The sequence below is a fragment of the Equus quagga genome, chromosome 6, assembly GCF_021613505.1.
Source record: "Equus quagga isolate Etosha38 chromosome 6, UCLA_HA_Equagga_1.0, whole genome shotgun sequence".
Classification (NCBI taxonomy): Eukaryota; Metazoa; Chordata; class Mammalia; order Perissodactyla; family Equidae; genus Equus; species Equus quagga.
This window is the reverse complement of record NC_060272.1, coordinates 16,973,507-16,994,366: the sequence shown is the minus strand read 5'-3', so window position 1 is coordinate 16,994,366 and position 20,860 is coordinate 16,973,507. Positions and strand designations below refer to the sequence as shown.

The following is a 20,860-nucleotide window of genomic DNA, read 5'->3' as shown; positions in this document are numbered from 1 at the left end:
ATTATTTTTTACCCCTTAAGATATTTTCCTCTGACTGCTTTCAAGATCTTTTCCTTGTCTTTTGATCTTAAAAGTTTGATTATGTTGTATCTTGCCATGGATTTCTTTGCGTTTATCATATTTGGAGTTCACTTAGCTTCTAGAATATGTAGGTTTATGTCTCTTGTCAAATTTGGGAAGTTTCCGGCCATTATTTCTTGGAGTACTTTTTCAGCCCTGCCTCTCTCAGCTTTCCTTGTTAGACTCTGGTTAACATAAATGTTAGCTCTTTTGTTATAGCCCCACAGCTCCCTGAGGCTCTGTTCGTTTTTTTTTCAACTTTATTTCTCATTGTTGTTTGGATTTGGTAATTTCTGTTGTTCCAATTCACTGATTTTTTTCTCTGTCCCCTGTGTTCTGCTGTTGAGCACATTCAGTGAGCTTTTTATTTCACTTTTTATATTTTTCAGTTTTTATCTTGTGTTTCTTCACTGAGACTTTCTCTTTCTTTGCCGAGGCATTCGAGTTCTTCATTGGCTTTAAGCATGTTTGTCATTGCTGCTTTTTGCATGGCTGCTTTAAAATCTCTGTCAGATAATTCTTTTTTTTTTTTTTTTTTTTGAGGAAGACTAGTCTTGGGCTAACTGCTGCTGATCCTCCTCTTTTTGCTGAGAAAGACTGGCCCTGAGCTAACATCTGTGCCCATCTTCCTCTACTTTATATGTGGGATGCCTACCACAGCATGGCTTACCAAGTGGTGCCATGTCCACATCTGGGATCCGAACTGGCAAACCCGGGCCACTGAAGCAGAACATGGGCGCTTAACAGCTGCGCCACCGGACCGGCCCCTCTGTCAGATAATTCTAACGTATCTGTCTTCTTGGTGTTGGAATTTATTGTCTTTTCTCATTGTTTGAGATCTTCCTAATTCTTGGTATGATGAGTGGTTTTTATTTGAAACCTGGACATTTTCATTTTATAAAACTCTGGTTTTTATTTAAATCTTCTCTTTTGCTGGGTTTTCTAACACTGTTTCCAGCAAAGCAAGGGCGGGCACCATCCTGTTGCTGCCAGGTGGAGGTAGAAATTTCTCACTTGGCCTTCCTTGCTACTCGAGGGGTGGGGCTTCTTACTATGCTTGGTGCAGGTGGGATTTGGGGGACTCATTTCTGGCTGTGGATGGAAGACCTGGCTCGCTACTTGGCCTTCTCTGCCACTAACCCTGGCAGGCGTGTGGGCACGCCTCGTTACAGCCCCACCAGAGAAGAAGTCTAGGTTCTCCACTCGACTGCTGGCTTTGGTGGAGTGGAGCCATAATTTTCTCTGTGGCGTTTGGCTAGAGTAGAGCTGTTATTGTCAGAAAGCTTTCTGTCTTTCTAGCCCACTCTTTCTAGGCCTTTTATCTTAGGAGAGCAGGCTCTTGCTCGTTTTTTGTCTGCACCCATTGGCATTTCTGGGTTGCTGGCTTCTTTAGCTCCACGTCTGAGGTATCTGATGCAAAAAGAAACCCAGGGAACTTACCACACCAAGTTTTTCCTCAGGCCCCTGGGTCTCTAGCTGATCTTCCTTCTTCTCTCCCCTTTTCTGAGTCTTTTATTTTAACAAATATATGATGTCGAGGGTATTTAGACAGATATCTGGCTGGAGGAATTGGGGAAAGTACTATTTCACCTTCCCCAAAGCTAGGTTTTTTTTTTTTAGTGAAGTGCAGTATTTTCTAATTGAACCTTTTATTTCAAGCTAATTATAGTTTCACATATAGTTGTAAGAAATAAAGCAAGGTCTTGCATACTCTGTGCAGTTTCCTACAATTGGACCATCTTGGAAAACTATAGGACAATATTTCCACCAGGATTTTGACATTGATAGCCAGCTTTTGTTTGAAGTGTTGTATTTAAACCTGTGTTTGAACGCGTCAGTGGTTGAATGTGAAGACTGCAGCACTTAAGGAATGATGTGCCCAATGGCATGGAAATCATCTTCTAGGTCGCCGTTACTGAGCAAAGTAACAGTGGATAACACGGCTACGGCTTTTCACCAGTTTAAAGCAAAATACTGACACAGCTTTATTATTCTTAGAAAGCTGGTAAAGTTGGGAATTTAAGCAGTTTCCTTCTGCAAGGAACCATGTTGTACTTAGTTGTGAATATTGACATTCATTATATAAAATAATAACTCCATTATTTCATCAAAGTGTGTAGTGGCAAGAAGTAAAACCTGATCTGTTTTGCTAAAAGTGCTCTGTGTAAGTCAGACTTTAATAAGGTGTTTTACTCAGTTTTAAAATTATGAGTGTTTTTCTGTAAGGAAATTCATCATTTGGTTTGATTGATACTCACAGGTATGCTTTGATTTATCCATATACATTTTCTTGGTCATGTGTTTTATCTCCTAACTCTTAACTGCAGAGACTACTTTCCTTGGTACTCTAGATAATAAGGTAAAAGCAGTGTCTGAAGGCATGTGCTTATTCAGGTGAATTGATTAAGCAACATAGAGTGAAGAGTAGAGGGTCCTCTCCTTACCTCTGGAGGTAGAATTTCATTGTTACTTATCATGATTTGCTCATTTAATAGATACACAGAGGCGACCAGCAAATATGAATCTGTCATGAAAACAGAGCCAAGTGTTTCTGAATACACAATTCGTTCAAAAGAAAGAATTTGCCACTGCTTTTCTAAGGTAATAGTTGACTTGTTCCCAGAAATGTAAAAACTTAACATATGGAATAACAACAATAAATCCTTTTCTCACATTTACTTTTAGGATGAGAAGCCTGTTGAAGCTATTCGAGTGTGTTCTGAAGTTTTACAGATGGAACCTGACAACGTGAATGCTCTGAAAGATCGAGCAGAGGCCTATTTAATAGAAGAAATGTATGATGAAGGTAAATCTTTGAGGACTTTGATGTGCAACATCTAAAAGTTGAAGTGTATGAAATTAGCACATGTTTAACATACTTTTGTGTTGAACAAGTTTACCAGAGTACCTGGAAATGTTGGCAGTTTTAGAAAAATGGCAGAGAACCTGAAAATTACTCTTCCTTAGTGAAACTTGAAAGGTTTTCCGTATGAAGAAAGAGTTGTGCTGTTGAAACTAGTTCAGAGAATATAAAAATAAAAATTTTAACTTTCTTTGTTGTAGACAAGTTAGAAAAGATAAATAACAAAATAGAAAATTTAAATTGTAGATCTCATATCATTTAGAGATAATCACTATTCATTTTGGATTTATATCTTTCAGACTTTTGTCTATGCATATATACATATATTTTATTCTATATATGTATATATATTCTCTGCCTGTGGATGGTATACATATTATACGTATGTGTACATATATATGTCATACATGCCTAACTATAAAAGGATCACCTGTGACCTCTGAGCTGTTCAGTGGTTAGCATAGCTGCCCACCCTGCTTTGTTCAAGTTGACGTATCAGAGTTTTCTGCTAGATGTTGTAAGGACCTTGAATAAAGGCAGTACCCTATTTTTGGAAGATAACTAAGGCATATACCGTAATAGCCAGTTTTTGAAAAATAGAATCCTTTCATATATATTGTTTTGTGACAAAATGCAATGAACATTTAAATGAGATGGTTTTTAAAAGAAGTGAGCCTTATAGTCCTTATTGCAAAGTTTTTGTTTCTAATCAGGTAAAACATTTTAAATTGAAAACACTAAGAGTATTTTTCTGGTGAAACTTGGTTTGTGGTACTCTTTTTTTTTTTCAGTTAAGTGCTGATATTTATTTAATAAAAAAGTATGCAGCTATTAAAATAATGTTAAATTTTAATGCCATGCAAAAGTAATCCTATTGATAAGTGGTAATTGTGGATAAAATTTTAAATGCAGCGAGGATGCATCTGCAACAATGATAAAACCTATACTAAGAAGGATGTAACTATACTTATAATTAAGAAGGGTTTGTGGTACCTGTTTTCAAGGCAAACTGATCAATCACTTTTTCCCCGAGTTGAAAAGGATGTTGCTCCTAAGCAGTTTCCTGGGAGTGATGACAATTCTGGTTGCTACTGTTTGTGGGACATTTTTATAGTATAGTCCTCAAGGTCTGATTGAGGCTTGAAATGTATGCAATCAAAATGATAAATTTTAATATTCATAAGAATGCTTCAATAAGGCAGGTAATATCCATAGAAGAAGCCTTTAGCATATTTGTTCTTTTCACTTCTGAGCTCTGTATCTACTCAGTGAGGGGGCTGCACTCTAGGATTTTGCATTCTGGTTAGGTTTTGAAACTCTTCAGCAATGGTACTTTGTCATCTGTATGTAAACCCTCAGCTCTAACTGAAATTAGAGACACTGCACAAGAATATGAAAAGCTTAGCTGTTAGAAAAGTGTTAAATCTTGTAGGCTACTAAATATAATTTGAAAGATGCCTTTGTAACTTGAATGTTAACCTGATTTATTTTTAGGGAAACTTGACAGCTTAATTCTTAAAGAAAAAGATGTCTACTACTAATTTAATAGAATAGATCTGTCTTTGAAGCCTGTTTTTTCCTTTAAAATTTTATTTTATTTTTTATTGGAGTGTAATTGACATACAGTATTCTATTAGTTTCAGGTGTGCGTCTTAGTGATTCGGTATTTATAAACATTACAAAATGATCAGCACAATAAGTCTAGTTACCATCTGTCACCATACAAAGTTATTATAATATTATTGACTATATTCCCTGTGCTATACATTACATCCGCATGACCTATTTATTTTATAACTGGAGGTTTGTACCTCTTAACCCCTTCACCTATTTTGCCCACCCTCCACCCCCGCCTCTCTCTGGTAACCACCAGTTTGTTTCCTGTATCTCTGAGGGTTTTTTTGTTTTGTTTATTTGTTTTGTTTTTTAGATTCCACATATAAGTGAGATCATATGGTATTTGTCTTTCTCTGTCTGACTTATTTCACTCAGCATAATACCTTCTAGGTCTGTCATCTGTGTTATCACAAATGACAAGATTTCATTCTTTTTTTCATTCTTTTTTGTGTGTGTATGTTTGTTCTTTATCCCTTTATCTATTGATGGACACTCAGGTTGGCTGTTGTGAATAATGGTGAAGTGAACATAGGGGTGCATATATCTCTTTGAATTAGTGTTTTCATTTTTTTTGGATAAATACTCAGAAGTGGAATAGTTAGATCATATGGTACTTCTATTTTTAATTTTTTGAGGAACCGCCATACTGTCCATAGTGGCTGCACTAATTTACATTCCCACCAACAGTATACAAGGGTTCCCTTTTCTCCACACCCTCACCAACATTTATTTTTTGTCTTTTTGATAATAGCCATTCTGATAGGTGGAGGCAAAAATATACAGTGGGGGAAGACAGTCTCTTCAATAAGTGGTGTTGGGAAAACTGGACAGTCACATGCCAAAGAATGAAACTGAACTACTATCTTATACCATATACAAAAATAAATTTAAAATGGATAAAAGACTTAAATGTAAGACCTGAAACCATAAAACTCTTAGAAGAAAACATAGGTAGTCAGCTCTTTGACATTGGTCTTAGCAATATTTGTTTGGACCAATCTCCTCAGGCAAGGACAAGAAAAGCAAAAATAACAAATGGGATTACATCCCATTACATCAAACCAAAATACTTTTGCACAGTGAAGGAAACCATCAACAAAATGAAAAGGTAACATACTGAATGGGAGAAGATATTAAATTGTACATCTGATAAGGGATTAATAGCCAAAATATTTGAAGAACTTATACAAGTTAATATAAAAGGAAACAACCAACCTGATTAAAAAGTGGGCAGAGGACTTGAATAGACATTTTTTCAAAGAAGACATATAGGTGGCCAATAGGCACATGAACAGATGCTCAGCATCACTAATCATCAGGGAAATGCAAATCAAAACCACAATGAAATAAAAATTTCTTTTAAATAGGAGTTTATTCTTTGTCTCTTGGGGGGGGTTTAGATTATGCACTAGGGAATCTTTCTGATTTATGGTTTTACAAGAGTAAAATGGTCATTTGAGTCATAAGTATGGAAATTAAGCATGGAGAGAGAGAGAATAGGTTGCTAGGTCTCTAAATTTGGGGGAGTAGGGAGAAAAGCCTGTATAGTTGGAACTTAAAGGTATTATTTGACTTGTTTGGATTTGAATCAGAGGTTTACCAAATGATGTCAATGAATAATAATCTTCCTTAACTAGGTTAAATAAAAATATGTTGAAGTCCTAAGTTAAAATATGAAGGCTTTCCATATTCTGTTCGCTGGTATTACCTATTTTTAAATCAGCAATTTAAAATGAGGGTAGGTATATAATGAATGAAGAAAGAATAGGGTTAGGGTAGTGAGTAATAGAACATGGAAATTTATTAATTTTGAGCTTGTGATAGAGTTATCAGGAAAGATATTAGGGGATTTCACTCACTAGAACATGAGTGTACAGATACTTCTTCAAGACCCTCCTTTCAGGTTTTCTGGGTATATACCCAGAGGTGAAATTGCTGGATGATATGTACTTTTTAATCTTTTGAGGAACTGCCATACTGCTTTCCATAGTGGTTGCACCGTTTGCATTCCCACCAGCCTGTATCTGTGGTGTCTACTCCAGTGCTTTGAATACAGTTGGTGATATTTCTCAACTGTTGATAGAGAAATTATAGTACAAAATTAAATTTTATAATCTGCTAGGAAATGGAATTCTCTTTGTCTTTTACTGTTAGTACTGTTATCTCTTTTCCACTATAAAAATTTCAACAAAACACATGTATAGAGCACATTGATGTATCAGATTCAGTTAGAGTGCAGGCCACGTTATGTCCCTGTGCAGAATTAAACATAGTTTGTCTCCTCTCTTTTTAAATCAGCCTAAAATATATTGGTTAGGCTTACCCTCAGAGTCCAGTGTTAGAGTGTGCTCTCCTTTAGGAAGTTTAACTTTAAATTGTTCTGCTCTCTTTTGTGTCAGAAATAGCTCACAGTTCTCTTACACTTCTGTGCTAATAATGGGCCTGTATTATAAGGGTTTTTGAATAAAACTTTCCCTTTGTTGTCTAAGGTTGAATATATATAAAACATAGTAGTAGAAAACTTTTAATTTTCATTGTCTATTATTCTGACAGTCTCATAGCAGATAAATATTCTCCTCAACATTTTATTAGGAGAAATTTCAAATATAGGGAGAAGTTTAAAGAATTTTACAGTGAACACTCATGTCTTCACCATCTAGATTCTAAAATTAACGTTTTTATTATGTTTTATCACATTTACTATCTCTCTATCCTTCCGTCAGTTCATCTTTCTTAGATGAATTAAAAAAAGTTGTAGACTTTGGTTTACTTTTCCCCAGATACTTCAACTTACAGGTCATTAACTAGAATTTGTTTACTGTCTTCCTTTTTTTTTCTTTTTTTGGGGGGAGGTGATTTTAGGCATAATGAAATGCACAAATCTTAGGGATACCTGCCCCGTGTTCTGATACCCGTACAGCCTTTTAACGAGAAAAGTTATTCATGACACTTGTTAAAGACCTTAAGGAAGACTTTATTCCAGGGGGGACTGTCACGATAGGTACAGGGACACTGCAGTGGGGTCTTGGAGTGAGAGAGAGAGAGAGAGAGACTGGGCTCAACTCTGACTCCAACAAGGACAGGTGGGGATTTATAACCAGGATGCAGGGTGGGGGTCAGTGGATGGAAAATTACTAAGAGGCAACATCAGGGAAAAGGCGGATTCTTGCTAGGTGGACTCAATTGAATTCTTGCTGAAGGCAGGCCAGGGTAGGGGATGAGGAGTTCAATCAGATATAAGATTCAAAGTTGGTCAGGTACCAAGGGTGGGAGATTTTAGCTAAACTGACTGAGCAGGATTCTTGCTTAAACTGGATTCTACAGGGACAGAGAGGGAAGCCCAAGGTTGTGCCTTAGTCAGAAAGAGGACTCACTTGGAGGAGGCTGACTAAAGTTTTGGTCAAAAGAGACGGTCTTTGTCAAACTCCAACTACTATCAAGATAGGGAATGTTATGTTACCCTTTTGTCCCTTACCAGTCAGTCCCCATCCTACCCCCAGCAGGCAGCCATTGTTCTGATTTTCTCCATCGTAGATTAGTTTGACCAGTTCTGCATCTTCATATCTGCAGAACCATATGTGTGTCCTCTTTTGTATCAGGCTTCCTTCATTCAGCATGTTTTTGAGATTTATTTATTTTGTTACATACATTGGTAGTTCATTCCTTTTTACTCCTGAAGAGGAGAAATTGGCAAACTTTTCTATAAAGGGCCGGAGGGTAAAAATTATAGGCTCTGTGTGCCATGCAGTCTCTGTTGCTACTGCTCAGCTCTGCCACTGCAGTGCAAGAGCGGCCACGGACAACACGCAAACACACAGATATGACTGTGCTCCCATGAAACTTGATTTTAAAACAGATAGTGGGCTGGAAGCACTTTTATTTTTCTACTATAAAAGAAGGGAGAGCATTCATTATTTCACCATTAATCTTATCCTTGAAGAGTGTTCTGTTTTATGTCTATACCACGCTTTGTTTATCCATGCTCATATTAAATGGATACCTGGACGGATTTTAGTTAGCATGAAAAAAGTTGCCATGAACATTATTCTGCAAGGCTTTTTTTAGACATATGTTTTCATTTATCTTGTGTAAATGTCTAGGAGTGGAATTGCTAAGACATAGGGTAAGGTGTATGCTTAGTTTTAAAAGAAACTGCTAGATACTTTTCTAAAAAGTAATTTACATTTTACACTCCCACAAATAAAGTATGAGTTCCAGTTGCTGTGCATCCTTGCGAATGTGTAGTGTTGTCAGTTTTTAACATTTTATACCTTTTGGTGTGTGTTAGTGGTGTCTCATTGTGGCTCTAATATGTGTTTCTTTGATGACTATGGTTGTTGAATACTTTTTCATGTGCTGCTTGTATATTCAAATATCTTCCGTTGTGAAGTGTTCACATCTTTACCCATTTGATAAAACTTTTCTTTTTGTTATTGAGTTGTAGAAGTTATGTATATATTTGTGTTTTTCTCCTTTGTTTTGTTATTGTGATAAATTACATTGATATTTCTAAAGCTAAATCAACCTCGAATTATTGAAATAAACCATTCTTGGACATGATGTATGATCCTTTTTAGATATTGCTGGATTTGGTTTGTTAATGTTTTAAGAAGTGTGCATCTATGTTCATGAGGGATATTGCTCTGTAACTTCTTTTTTGTAATATGGTTGTCAGATTTTAGTGTTAAGGTTGTGCTGGACTCTGAGAAATTGTTCCCTTTTCTTTTATTTTCTGGAAGAGTTAAGGTTGGTGTTATTTCTTCTTTAAAGTATGAGAGAATTCACTAGTGAAACCGTCTTGGTCCTGGAGTTTTCTTAGTAGGAAGGTTTTTGCTGACAAATTAAGTTGTCTTTAATCAATATAGGGCTATTCCTATTTTCTGTTTCCTGCCGTGTTAGTTTTTCTAAGTTGTGTCTTTCAAGGAATTTGTTCCTCTACATTGCTGAATTTGTTGGTATAAAGTTTCTAATATTATCTTATTATTCTTTTAACGTCTGTAATTTCTGAAGTGATGATTCCTCATTCATATAGTGATAATTTGTATTTTTTTTTTTTCCTGTTGGTCAGTGCAGTTAGAGTTTGGTCATATTTGTTGGTCTTTTGAAGGAAACAACTTATGGATTTGTTAATGTTTTCTATGATTTTTCTTTATTATTTCATTGATTTCTTCTCTTTATTTCCTTCCTTTGACTGACTTTGGGTTTACTTAGTGCTTTCCCAGCTTCTTAAGGTTGAACTATCATTGATTTTAGGCCTTTTTTTTTTTAACATAAGCATTTCAAGCTGAACTTCTCACATTATTTCATTTTATCTTTGGTTTGAAATGTATTTTAATTTACCTTCTGATTTCTTTGATGCATGGATTGTTTAGATGTGTTTTAATTTTCAAATATTTGGTGGTTTCATAGGTACCTTATTATTGATTTCTAATTTAATTCCTTTGTGCTCAGAGAACACACTCTGTATAATTTCCTTCCTTTTAAATTTATTTAGATTTGTTTCCTTTTAAATTTATGTAGACTTGTTTTGTAGTGCAGCATGGGATCTATCTTGCTGAATGTTCTTTGTGCACTTGAAAATAATGTATATTTTGCAATTGTTGGGTGTAATGTTTTTGTTAGTTTCCCATCAGTTGCTGAGAGGGGAGAGTTATTAAGATTGTGGAAATTGCAAACTTTCCTCTTTCCCTTTAATATTGTTTGTTTTTCCTTCATGCATTTGAAGCTGCGCTATTAGTAGCCTACACGTGTATGACTGTTAAATTCTATGGGTGAACTCCTCCTCCTCCTATCAATTCCAGAAGGGAGTACTGCAGTATTCTCAGAAAATGCAGAGGAAAAGTGACTTTCAACTCAGACTTTTATATATAGAAAACTATCAATTATGGTAGTTTTTTGGTAATTATCTGGAAGGTTTCCTTTTTCAGTGTTGTGGAATCTCCATGGAAAGCTTGCTGCTTTATTGGGAGGTGACTTTTTGACAACTTTCTCCATGAAAATTGTTCTGTTTAGGTTTTCTGTCTCTTTTGGGCTCAGTTTGAGTTACTCTCTTGAGTTTTCAAGTTTATTTGTACAGAGTTTAGCAAAGAAGTCTCATTATTTTAATTTCTTCTGTCATTATGGTTATTTCTTATTTCTTATTTTTTGTATTTGAGCTTGCTTCCTTTTCTTGATTGGAAGTATTTATTGATTTTTGCCAAGAAATAAGCTCAACTTGTTCTATTCTTTTTCTATTTCATTAATTTCTGTTTTTGTCTTACAAGTCACCTTGTTTTTCTAACTTTGAATCACATGATTGATTAATTCATTTTTCTCCTTTAATTTTTATTGAACCATTATGGCTATGAATTGCCCTCTCAGGACTGCTTGAGCTATGTCCTATAGGTTCTGAAACATAGTGTTTTCATTATTATTTTCTAGATCATTTGCAATTTTTATTTTTATATTCCTTCTTTGTCTTAAGAGTTGGAAAGTTTAAAAATTTCTAGGTGGGAAAGGCATTTTATTTTTTGATTTATTATTAATTTCTAGTGTTATAACATTGTGATCAAAGAATGTTTTTACTTCTTCCATTTTTTGGAATTTATAAGAGTTTTCTTTTTGACCTGAAATAGCTGACTTCATGAGTCACAGGGACTTGAAAGTAGGTGTACTCTCTTGTTTCTGGGATAGAATTTGGCATATCAGTTAGATCTACCTTATATTGTGGTCTTCCTTTTCTTGCCTTCTTTTTGTCTACAGAGGTAAAAGTTTCCCTCCACTAGCGTGTTTGTCTCTCCTAATATCTCTTATAATTTCTGCTTTATAAATGTTGCTGTTCTTTCACTTGATGCACAGATATTCATTGTATCTTCATTATTTCTAGCTTTTAACATTATGTCCCCCCTTTTTTTTCTGTTTAATGTTTTAGACCTAAATTCTAGTGATCTGATGTTGAGGTTGTCAACTGTATTTGAATTTGCCTGGGGAAACTTTGACCACACTTTTATCGTTAGCTCTTTGGAATCACTTTGTTTCAGGTGTGTCTCTCGCATAGAGTTGGGTTTTGCTTTGTGATCCAATATGAAATTCTTGTAAATGGTTGAGTTAAGCACATTTACACTTATTGGTAAGATGGATATGTTTGGTCTGAGTTCTGTCATTGTTTTGCTGAGAATTTTTGTTATTTGGCCTGTATTATTTTGTGTACTGTTTTGATATTGAAGGTTTGCATTTTTCTTCTTGGTTGTTTCTACAGTTTTATTAACTTAGCCCTCTTTCTTTGGGCAATATCTATTAGTTTCCTATAGTGAGGAACAATATTAGTGTGTTTCTTCTGCTTCTTCCCTTTTCCTCTATCATTTAATAGCTGTTAATGAAATTCTCTTTAGTATTTACCTTTGACTTATCAGTGGGTGATGTTTTCTGATTGTTTCAGCTGTAAATGGTAGGAATTAATGAACTTTCTCATCTTCTCTCCCCATTCTTCTCCTATATTTTTGTTATCTGTATCCCTTCTGTATTGTCAGGGCATACATTTTACTCTATCATAGTAATTCCCTGGTTTATTTTAGTCTCAGTTCTACATTAAATATCTTCAGTATGTGCCATCCCTCCTTTGGCTGTGGTTTCTCTAGCCTTCTCTTGGCGAGTTGATCCTATTGTAGTAGTTTCCTTGAGGGGCTCCTGAGAAATTTTTTTTTCTGATTTCTTCTATGTTTAAAGCTGTTTGTACCTTTTACACTTAAAAGATGGCTTGGCTAGATAATAAAATCCTCTGCTCACACTTTTCCTGTATATCTTGTAGTTATTGTTCCATTCTCTTCTGCCACTGAATATTGCTATGGAAAATCTGGGGCCAGGCTTTTTGTTTTTGGTCTGGCTGCCCAGAGAGCCCTTATCTTTCAAGTGTGTTAATTATACTAGGATATATGTTAATGTTTACCATTCTCATCCAGTTTGCCTTGGCCCCTAGTATGCCCTTTCAATATATAGATTCACCTTTTATTTCAGGAAAATTTTCTTAAATTTAATCTGAATTGTTTTGTTCTGTTCTATGGGTTTGGTTTTCTGCTTCAAAGATCCAGTTATGTAGAGGTTGTGTTCGCTTTGCTTGTCATCTGTAGCTGTAATTTTTTTGAACTATTTTCCATTTCATTTTGTTAGGTCCTTAATTTTTCCCATATGCTTTTCCCTTGTGCTCCTTCTCATTTCTTCTTCAGTTCTATGATAGTTTTGATTTGTTCTTATTTTTCTTGAGTTCTGACTCTTCGCATTTTTATCTCTTCCTTGTCTGTCTCTTGGCTGAGTTCATTCTGCTTTGTGATTACTCTTAATAGAGGTGATTGGCTTAAGTTTTAAAAATTGATGCCATAATGTTTGCTCAGAATTTTCATGTATTCTTTGGCTGTACTGTTCTGATGCATGTTCATCAGGTAAGTTTTGGTTCTCTTTTCCTTTTTTAATTTAAAAATTAAATATCTTTGAATTGATGCTGTGCTATTTTTTAAAAAAATTCGTTACTCATCATAAAATGACTGGCATTACCCTGCCCGAGCTCTTTGTGGGAAAGTCCCTTGGGGGAGGGTGTGTATAAGGGGGCGCTTGGGACAGGGCAGCCTTCTGTACTTAACACTTGCAATACTCTCTGCTTCCCTGTTTCCACAGACACTCTGCTTCCTGCTAAAATGGCCTTTCTGTATAGCCCTGCCCTCTCTGCTTCTCTGAACCCAGCCGTGTCCAGGAGGTCGTCTGCTGCCAGCCCTGCTGCCCCTCTGCCCACTTCCTTTGCTACACCAAAGGGGTATATCTTTTGCACTTCAGGGTGAGCCCCTCACCTTCAGAGCACGCAGTTGCTCGTGTTTCCTGAGACGTGCTGCCCAGGGCTATTGCTACCCTCACTTACCATATTCTCCCCTTCTTCCCGCCTTCTCCCCAGTAAGGCCTCTGCTTTAGCTCCACTATGTCTGCTCTAGATTTCAGGGTTCTTCTAATATGCAAAGGATACAGGTTGTCACTCACTTCAGGGTGAGCCCATACTCACAGAAAGCATATTTTGCTGGCATCTTCTGTGATCTTTTGCCATTGGGCTTTCTCATTTGTTTCCCTCTCTCATCGTGGAATCATGGCTGATGTTACATAATTTTAGCAGCCCTTCCACAGATTCCTTGAATTGTTTTGCTGAAAATGAAACCTCGCCCTCCATTTTCGTTGTTTGTTTTGTATGATACTCAGGAGGAGAAAGCTGGTGTTCCAGGGGGCGTATTTATAGTGGAGGTCTAGTGTACTCTTTAAAAGGATCTCTAAAGTCCCTGTATTGAGAGCAGACTTTTAGGGGAATAAGGGTGGAAGTTGGGAGCAGCTGTTATGAAGCTATTATAGCTTTCAGGTGCATTAATGATGGACTGCGTCACAGTGGTAGCTGTGGGAATGGTGAGAAGTGGTTAAATTCTGGATGGATTTTGAAGGGAAGCCATTTGGGATTTGCTTATGGATGACCAAGAGCAGGGAGTCATTTGCAGCTGTGCATATCTGTCTTTCAAATGCTTCTCTGTATTACGGAGCTCACAGCTGGCTTTAAGTGGATAGGACCTATTCACAGGAAGACTTCCCCTGTGGCACTTCCCATCTTGCCCAGTTATCAAAATGAGCAGGACTTTACTCCTTTTGTGTCTCAGGTGGAGTCCTTTGCTGTATTTAAATTCTGGTGGGTGGAACTGATTTCCTTTTGTTGCAGGTCTGTTGTAAAAGCCTTGAGTGCTCTTGAGCTCAGGTCTGCTTCTCTTCCTGGTCCGAGCAGCCACATCAGGGGCCCTCCACATGCCCATCTTCCATCCTGCTCAGAGGTGGTTCTTGGGCCCTGCTTGGGGTTAATGTGCTGTAGCCAGTTGCTCCACATACTGGGAAGCCTGCCCAGCCATTCCTTAGTCATCTCACGAACTATCCTGATGATTGCCTTAAAGCATGTTCTCTGCTTGCTCAACTGAGGATCCTTGGCCAAAAAGAAGTCTTCCAAATCTGCTAAGGCCTCTTTCAGTGTGTACTTGGATTGTGGTTCTCTCTACTTAGGTTTATTCATTATTATTATCCCATTTGCTTTCTTACAGAAATTTATCAAAATTTTTGGTCTGCTGTTGTTTCAGTGCTGCCATGGTTACATTATTTTTGTCATTTCAATAGGACAGTGTGGCAGAGGGCAGACGAACTCCTGTGCTTCCTGTCTGCCATCTTGATCTGATTGTTCGTGTTACTCCTTAAGAATTCAAGGAGGGGAATACGGAAGAAAAAGGATTTGGGAAGGATAAGATCTTTTAGATTCAGAGGTTAGAAAATGAATTGGCTAACATGTAATATACTATTCATTCAGGGCCTTAGTATTTCTGGCTTATTACACTTTTCCTGGCTGCTCAGTTATGGTATAGTATAATTGAGTGTCACTTACTTTTTTTGAAGAGTCCCCCTCAGAAAGCAGAATCTGAGAAAATAGAATTAAAAATGATCTATCTAGTTTATGTCCATGGAAAGTCTTACGTCATCCATATTTAGTTTCTAATTAGTGACCTACCTGTAATCATGTGATTTTAGGAAACCTATAATTTTATATTTTTCCTATATTGGGAAAAATGTGTCTAAGTTTTAATAAAAGATAGGATATAGAAGACTGCTTTAGGGAAGATACTCTGAATATTTAAGAATGAAAAGATATTTTAAATGTTGAGTTTACATAAGTAGCCAAATTAAGTATATTGAAACATTTTCCGCTTGTATTAAATTCCTTCAAAGTATATGTCCTTACTAGGTTGTGACGTCAAGTGCTATGGGGATTAACTGCAAAGGTAAACCTCACTACTGTTTATAATGGTTTTCTGTTTGTATACTAAATTGGAAAGGTATTTTGTGATGTCACTGTGGTTGGGTGACAGTAATATTTAATGTTTCATATTAATATTTAATTAATGCATTGAGGCAGGAATTAAGATAAAAGCTTGAAGTGCCCCCTGCCCACAGGCCAAAGGTAGCACTGGTTCATTTTTCTGTGTAGTGCAGGCTAACTAAATTTGTCAATCTTATTCTACTATCTTTCTCATTTTAATCTGCCAAGGTGCCTTCCTAAACCCCTTCCAGGATTAGCTGTTGCTAAGATGAATGCTCAGGCATGTTATCCAGAGAGATGTCCTTTCCCACAGTGAAATGCATTTCCATACAAACTAGAATTTGAACCCAGCAATCCACTATTTTGAGTTGTCTGTCCAGGGAGAACACTGAGAAAAATTTGTGTTGGGGTGCCTCAAGACCACCCCCAGATTTGGTGATTCAGGGGGAGGACACATGGGACTCAGCTTATAGTTGTACTTAGGGCTAAGACTTGTTCTAGTGAATGGATACAAAACAAGACCAGTAAAGGGAAAAGGTGCAGGGGGAAAATCTGGAGAAACCAGGTGGAAGATTCCAAGAGTCTCTGTCTGTGATATCATCCAGGACAAACTTAATTCCTCAACACACGTGAAGTTTTGGCTACTAGGGAAGCTTGTTAGAGACCCAGTGCCCAGGGTTTTTACTGGGGCCTGGTTAGGCAGACACCTTCCACCTAGCTCATACTGAAATTCCAGACTCCTGGAAGGAAAGAAGATTCTTAGCGTAAAACCACATTGTTTGTACAGATTCGGCACGGTGAGCCATTCTTATCAGGGAAGGTGGGAACACTCCTGAAATCCAATCTTCCAGACACCAGCAAGGGGCCAACCTTGCAAGCAGGCCTTTCTACGGATAACAGGCTCAGGCCGGTTGTTTTGCCTCTTTTCTGCATGACATTTGATATCCAGAGGCCTTTTATTTTCTAAATATTCAAAATAATCTAAAATAAAAGATGTAATGTAGATGCTCATCAGACTTCCCATACCAGGCCTCTGTGTGTTTTCTGTTTTCGTTGACACTTTAAAAAGATTAGGTTTGTGACAGTTTGTGTTGAAACCTGTGGGTGATTTAGTCATTCTGACGGCTGGTGGTTCCTCTTGCTCCCTTTCTAAGCCTCTAATTCTTCTGAACTGTGGACTTGTAGCTGACCATGCAGATTTCTTTGCCACTGTCTTATTTTCCTCTGTAACACTCACCTTAATCTTAGCGATGGAAGATTGCTTTGTAATAAAATGCTAGTATTAAAATATCTCAAAGGTGTGGGAAGGTGGGCAAGTAAACAAAGAGCGGTGAATTTTATTGAATGGGAATAATAAGCTACCTACATTCAGCCTTAATTATGCCTTTTAGAAGTTTGTGAACAAAATTATTAAGGTTATATCACTTCTTAGGCTCTTAGCAGTAACGGCAAAAGAGTGAAGGGGCTGGGGATGATGACTTTAGTATCAAATGTGCAGGATAGTAAAAGTCAAATTATAATTCCTCTTAACCGTATTTTCTTAAACATATTTTGACAGCTATTCAGGATTACGAAACTGCTCAGGAACACAATGAAAACGATCAGCAGATTCGGGAAGGTCTAGAGAAAGCACAAAGACTATTGAAACAGTCACAGAAACGAGATTATTATAAAATCTTGGGAGTAAAAAGGTGAATTATTCAAAATTTGCATGGTTATTTTTAACCAACTCTGTTTTAAAGCTAATCATTGCTTTTTTCCTCTCTGATTTATTTCCTTTCCTTCTGTAATTTCAGTCATAGATTAAACCCTAACGATCTTTAATATCATAAAGCTATTTTGAGTATGTTACAGATAAATTTCTTTGATAGAGACTAGTAATACAGCAATGGGGAATTAGTAATTGGTGACAAAGATATGACACCGTAGCACGAATAGGTGCTAGGCCTCGATTTTTAAAGACGTTAGGTAAAGTGGTGAGCTTTTTTTTCGGTGGGGATAGAAGGGAGAGAGAGAATGAAGAAAAGAAAACTTCTTTAGGCCTCAAAATAAAGTGGCACTTTTGGAATTATCTTGCAGGCACTGGGAGGTACCTAATTTACTCAACATGTGCTTTTTATATAAGACCTAACTTCCCTGAACAAGGGAACCATCGGTCTTTCAATCAAAAGTCTGAAACTTTGTTCTCATTCTGTAGCTAATCCAGAAGCAAAATAGAAGGTGGGGTTCCAAGAGGCAAAGTATCTTTTTTAATGCTAAAAATTAAATCATGGTAGCTTGGAAATTTAGAAAGTTTAAAAATGAGTCTATGTGACTTTTTTTAAGGGAAAATTGTAAAAATCAGGAGTGCTTTAATTTGTACCCAGTAAGATTCTAATCTTAGTGAACACGTATCTCGGAAGCCTGACCAGCTTTAATGATCCTCCAGAACAGTACGTCAGATGTTCAGTCTGTGACGCCACTGGCACTGTGAGGAAGACCAGGTTGCTAGTTTGCCAGTGGGATCTTAACTGTCTCTTTTAGTTTTTTGTGGCAGTGTGATGGACACTTCTTAACTAATGATAATTAATTTTACCACCCCTCAGAAATGCCAAAAAGCAAGAAATCATTAAAGCATACCGAAAATTAGCGCTGCAGTGGCACCCAGATAACTTCCAGAACGAAGAAGAAAAGAAAAAAGCAGAGAAAAAGTTCATTGACATAGCAGCTGCCAAAGAAGTCCTCTCTGATCCAGGTATGCTCTGCCTTTAACGCTTGTGTTCTCTGGAGAGAGTGGGACAGGCGACTGGCGACGTACTCGCTCTGTTCCTGTGCCCACCTAAGAGGCAGTGTGAGCAGTAGGGGTGGAGGCGCGGTGGGCGGGCTCAGGACTGACAGGCACAGCAGTGGAGTGGCCTCCTGGACTGTGCAATAGGGGACCCCCCTCCCCTCAGGTCTGAGGAGCCTTAGCTCTGTTCAGATTTAATGGCGAAGCCCTAGGGAGCTCACCAGGCGCTTCAGGGGTTGATGAGGTTGTGCCTTCACTGTCGGGGTTAGGATGGTGCCATGGCTGTTTGATCAGAAGAGCGTGACTTTTGGAGGTCTCTTTCTCTGCAATTATTCACTTTCTCCAGAGAAGAATTTCATTGAATACCCACTTTCAACTCTGAACCTCACCCCCTTCTGCTGTGACTGGGGTTTCTCGAGTGTTTCTCCTGAGACCAAACCTCTGATCTGGGTGGGAATGGGAGAGCTTTGTTTTGAGTACTGGGCACACTGCTGCCTCTCCCTTAGTCAATACTGGGTCTTAATTTGCTGGTTTCTTTTTTAGAAATGAGGAAGAAGTTTGATGATGGAGAAGATCCCTTGGATGCAGAGACTCAGCAAGGAGGCGGCGGCAACCCTTTCCACAGAAGCTGGAACTCGTGGCAAGGGTTCAACCCCTTCAGCTCAGGTGGACCTTTTAGGTTTAAATTCCACTTCAATTAAACCAGCTGTTTTTCTGCTCTTCTTTTTTTTTTTTTAACGATTAAAAACAACGAAACCTTGTTCTGGGATCCTAATGAAAAAAAATTTCAAATCTTTCAGTTTGCCCATGACCAAAGAGTTGTTTTGATAGGAAAAATCTGTTCTTATCCATTTTAGACTGGAGGGTGTTGGGTTTGCGAGGGCAGGGAGGTGAGGATGTGCTGTGTCTGGCAAAGCGGCCGCGTCTATGCTGGAGTGTCTGCAACAGTGGTCTGAGGCCGGCTCACCTGTGCAAGCGCTCATGGAGGAAGTCGTCTTTTCCTCACAGCCTTGCATAGTGTCGGTTCCTACACATGGCAGAAGTTGCTGTAACTTCTTGAGAACAGGTTGTGTTTCAGAATTCTTAAAGAGAATATTGACATTTAGAGCTGTTTATTCTTAGGGACAACTTTGCTTACATTTTGGTCAGTCCAGTCACTTGCAATGATCTGTTAAATTTGAGCCTCCTTTAATCCACATGTATTGCCATCTCTACTAGCTCGAACATGGCTGTCACTGAAGGAGGGGCTGGGCCCATCTTCTAGAAAACCTGCCACCAACTGGTGGTCGATGTGGCCAAGTTTAGACTTTGGATTGATGTTAAGCATATATTTTATGTTTTTTTGTTCAGTACCTGCAAGACAATACTGAAAACTACTGAAACAGAATTAACTGTAAAAGCCTATGGCCCTTTTGTTTAATATGAAACACAACAAATTAACTGAAAAATAATATGTAAAATACGTTCAGATAATATAGCAGGGGTACTATTTAGCATAATATTGCTGAAGTGCAGAATGAAATACTTTAACAACTGAAGTTGTGAGCTAAACAATTTCCTGTAACAGGATTTGCTTAGCAACGTAAAGTTGCTCAGTCAACATAAAGAAACAGAATGCCATGTTTCCCACTTTTAATAAATACAGTGGGCACTTCTCTTCCATCCTGGCTGACCCTCTTGGAGTGTAGTGACTCCCACTGGGCCGTCTGAAGTGGGCCTTTGACAGCAGACCTGCCCCTCCACCAGACCTTGATGCCTCTGCGTGTTCCTCCTGCCTAGAAGAAAGCCCAGGTGTGGATCCGGTCAGCGCAGGCTGCATTCCCCTCAGGAGGGCAGCTCCTCTTGGGGCACCTTCTCACCTTGGAAGAATTGAACCCTTCAGTCCTTGTATACTGGATCATTTTTTCCCTAAGAAATAAGTGTTAATCAAGAACATTAAATATTTATGGAACTAATGATGCTGCATTTAAAATCTAAGAGAATTAATTTAGATAAGAATTACCTTTATTCTGGAAAGGCTTTTGTTTTTTCCCTCAGAGCATTTTGAAGCATTTTAAGCAGGGTCTAATAATATATTGTTTTTATGAAATCAAGTATTTTCATTTAGTTGTGGGAGGCATCCTGATCACTAATGTCCACAACAGCCAAGCACAAATCGTTTTCTTCTACAGTCATCCTGAAACGTATGTGGAAAAAATTTTTTTAAACTGAGAGACAAAAATCACATAGTTGAATAAAACACAAGTGCTTTTTGCATTTATTTAGGAGTCTATTTCTTACCAATAAACTTAACTGCATTTTGAAAACTAGTGAACAGCTTGTAGATTTCATTTTGTTTTAATGTCTCAAAATTCAAACCAGTGTGAAAATTTCCAAGGCAAATGCATTTTGGTTTATTCTTTAATCTCAGTAATCTTACTACTTCATTAGTTATATCAGCAATATTTTTTTCCAGTCTGGTTCTTTCGTATGTGATGTCACTGTGACCTCTGAAATCTAGCAATGGCCTCTACCTACTTTCAAAAGAAAAATTTTCACACAGAACCAGAACAAAGGAAATATCAAATCAGTTGCCCTTCCATTCAGAGAAGACGAAAAGTTGCCAACAACAAGGAGCCAGAGGGAGTCAGGCTGGCTGAGGGCGGGGCCCGAGGGACGTGTGTCCCCGCGCCTGTTACCCTCACTGCCTGCCAGCCTGCTG

At 37.7% G+C, this 20,860-nt stretch overlaps 1 protein-coding gene across 2 annotated transcripts in view; it reads left to right on the top strand.

The window, feature by feature from the left end:
- Positions 1–20,468, top strand: part of DNAJC3 (DnaJ heat shock protein family (Hsp40) member C3) — a 67,284-nt gene extending 46,816 nt beyond the window's left edge. For both annotated transcript variants that reach the window (XM_046664308.1, XM_046664309.1), the window contains exons 8-12: positions 2,556–2,661; positions 2,746–2,866; positions 16,951–17,083; positions 17,978–18,126; positions 18,703–20,468. In XM_046664308.1, coding sequence (XP_046520264.1) covers positions 2,556–2,661; positions 2,746–2,866; positions 16,951–17,083; positions 17,978–18,126; positions 18,703–18,860 — 667 coding nt within the window. In that variant the 3' untranslated portion in view covers positions 18,861–20,468. The remainder of the gene's footprint in view (positions 1–2,555; positions 2,662–2,745; positions 2,867–16,950; positions 17,084–17,977; positions 18,127–18,702) is intronic.
- The last annotated feature ends 392 nt before the right edge of the window (positions 20,469–20,860 follow it).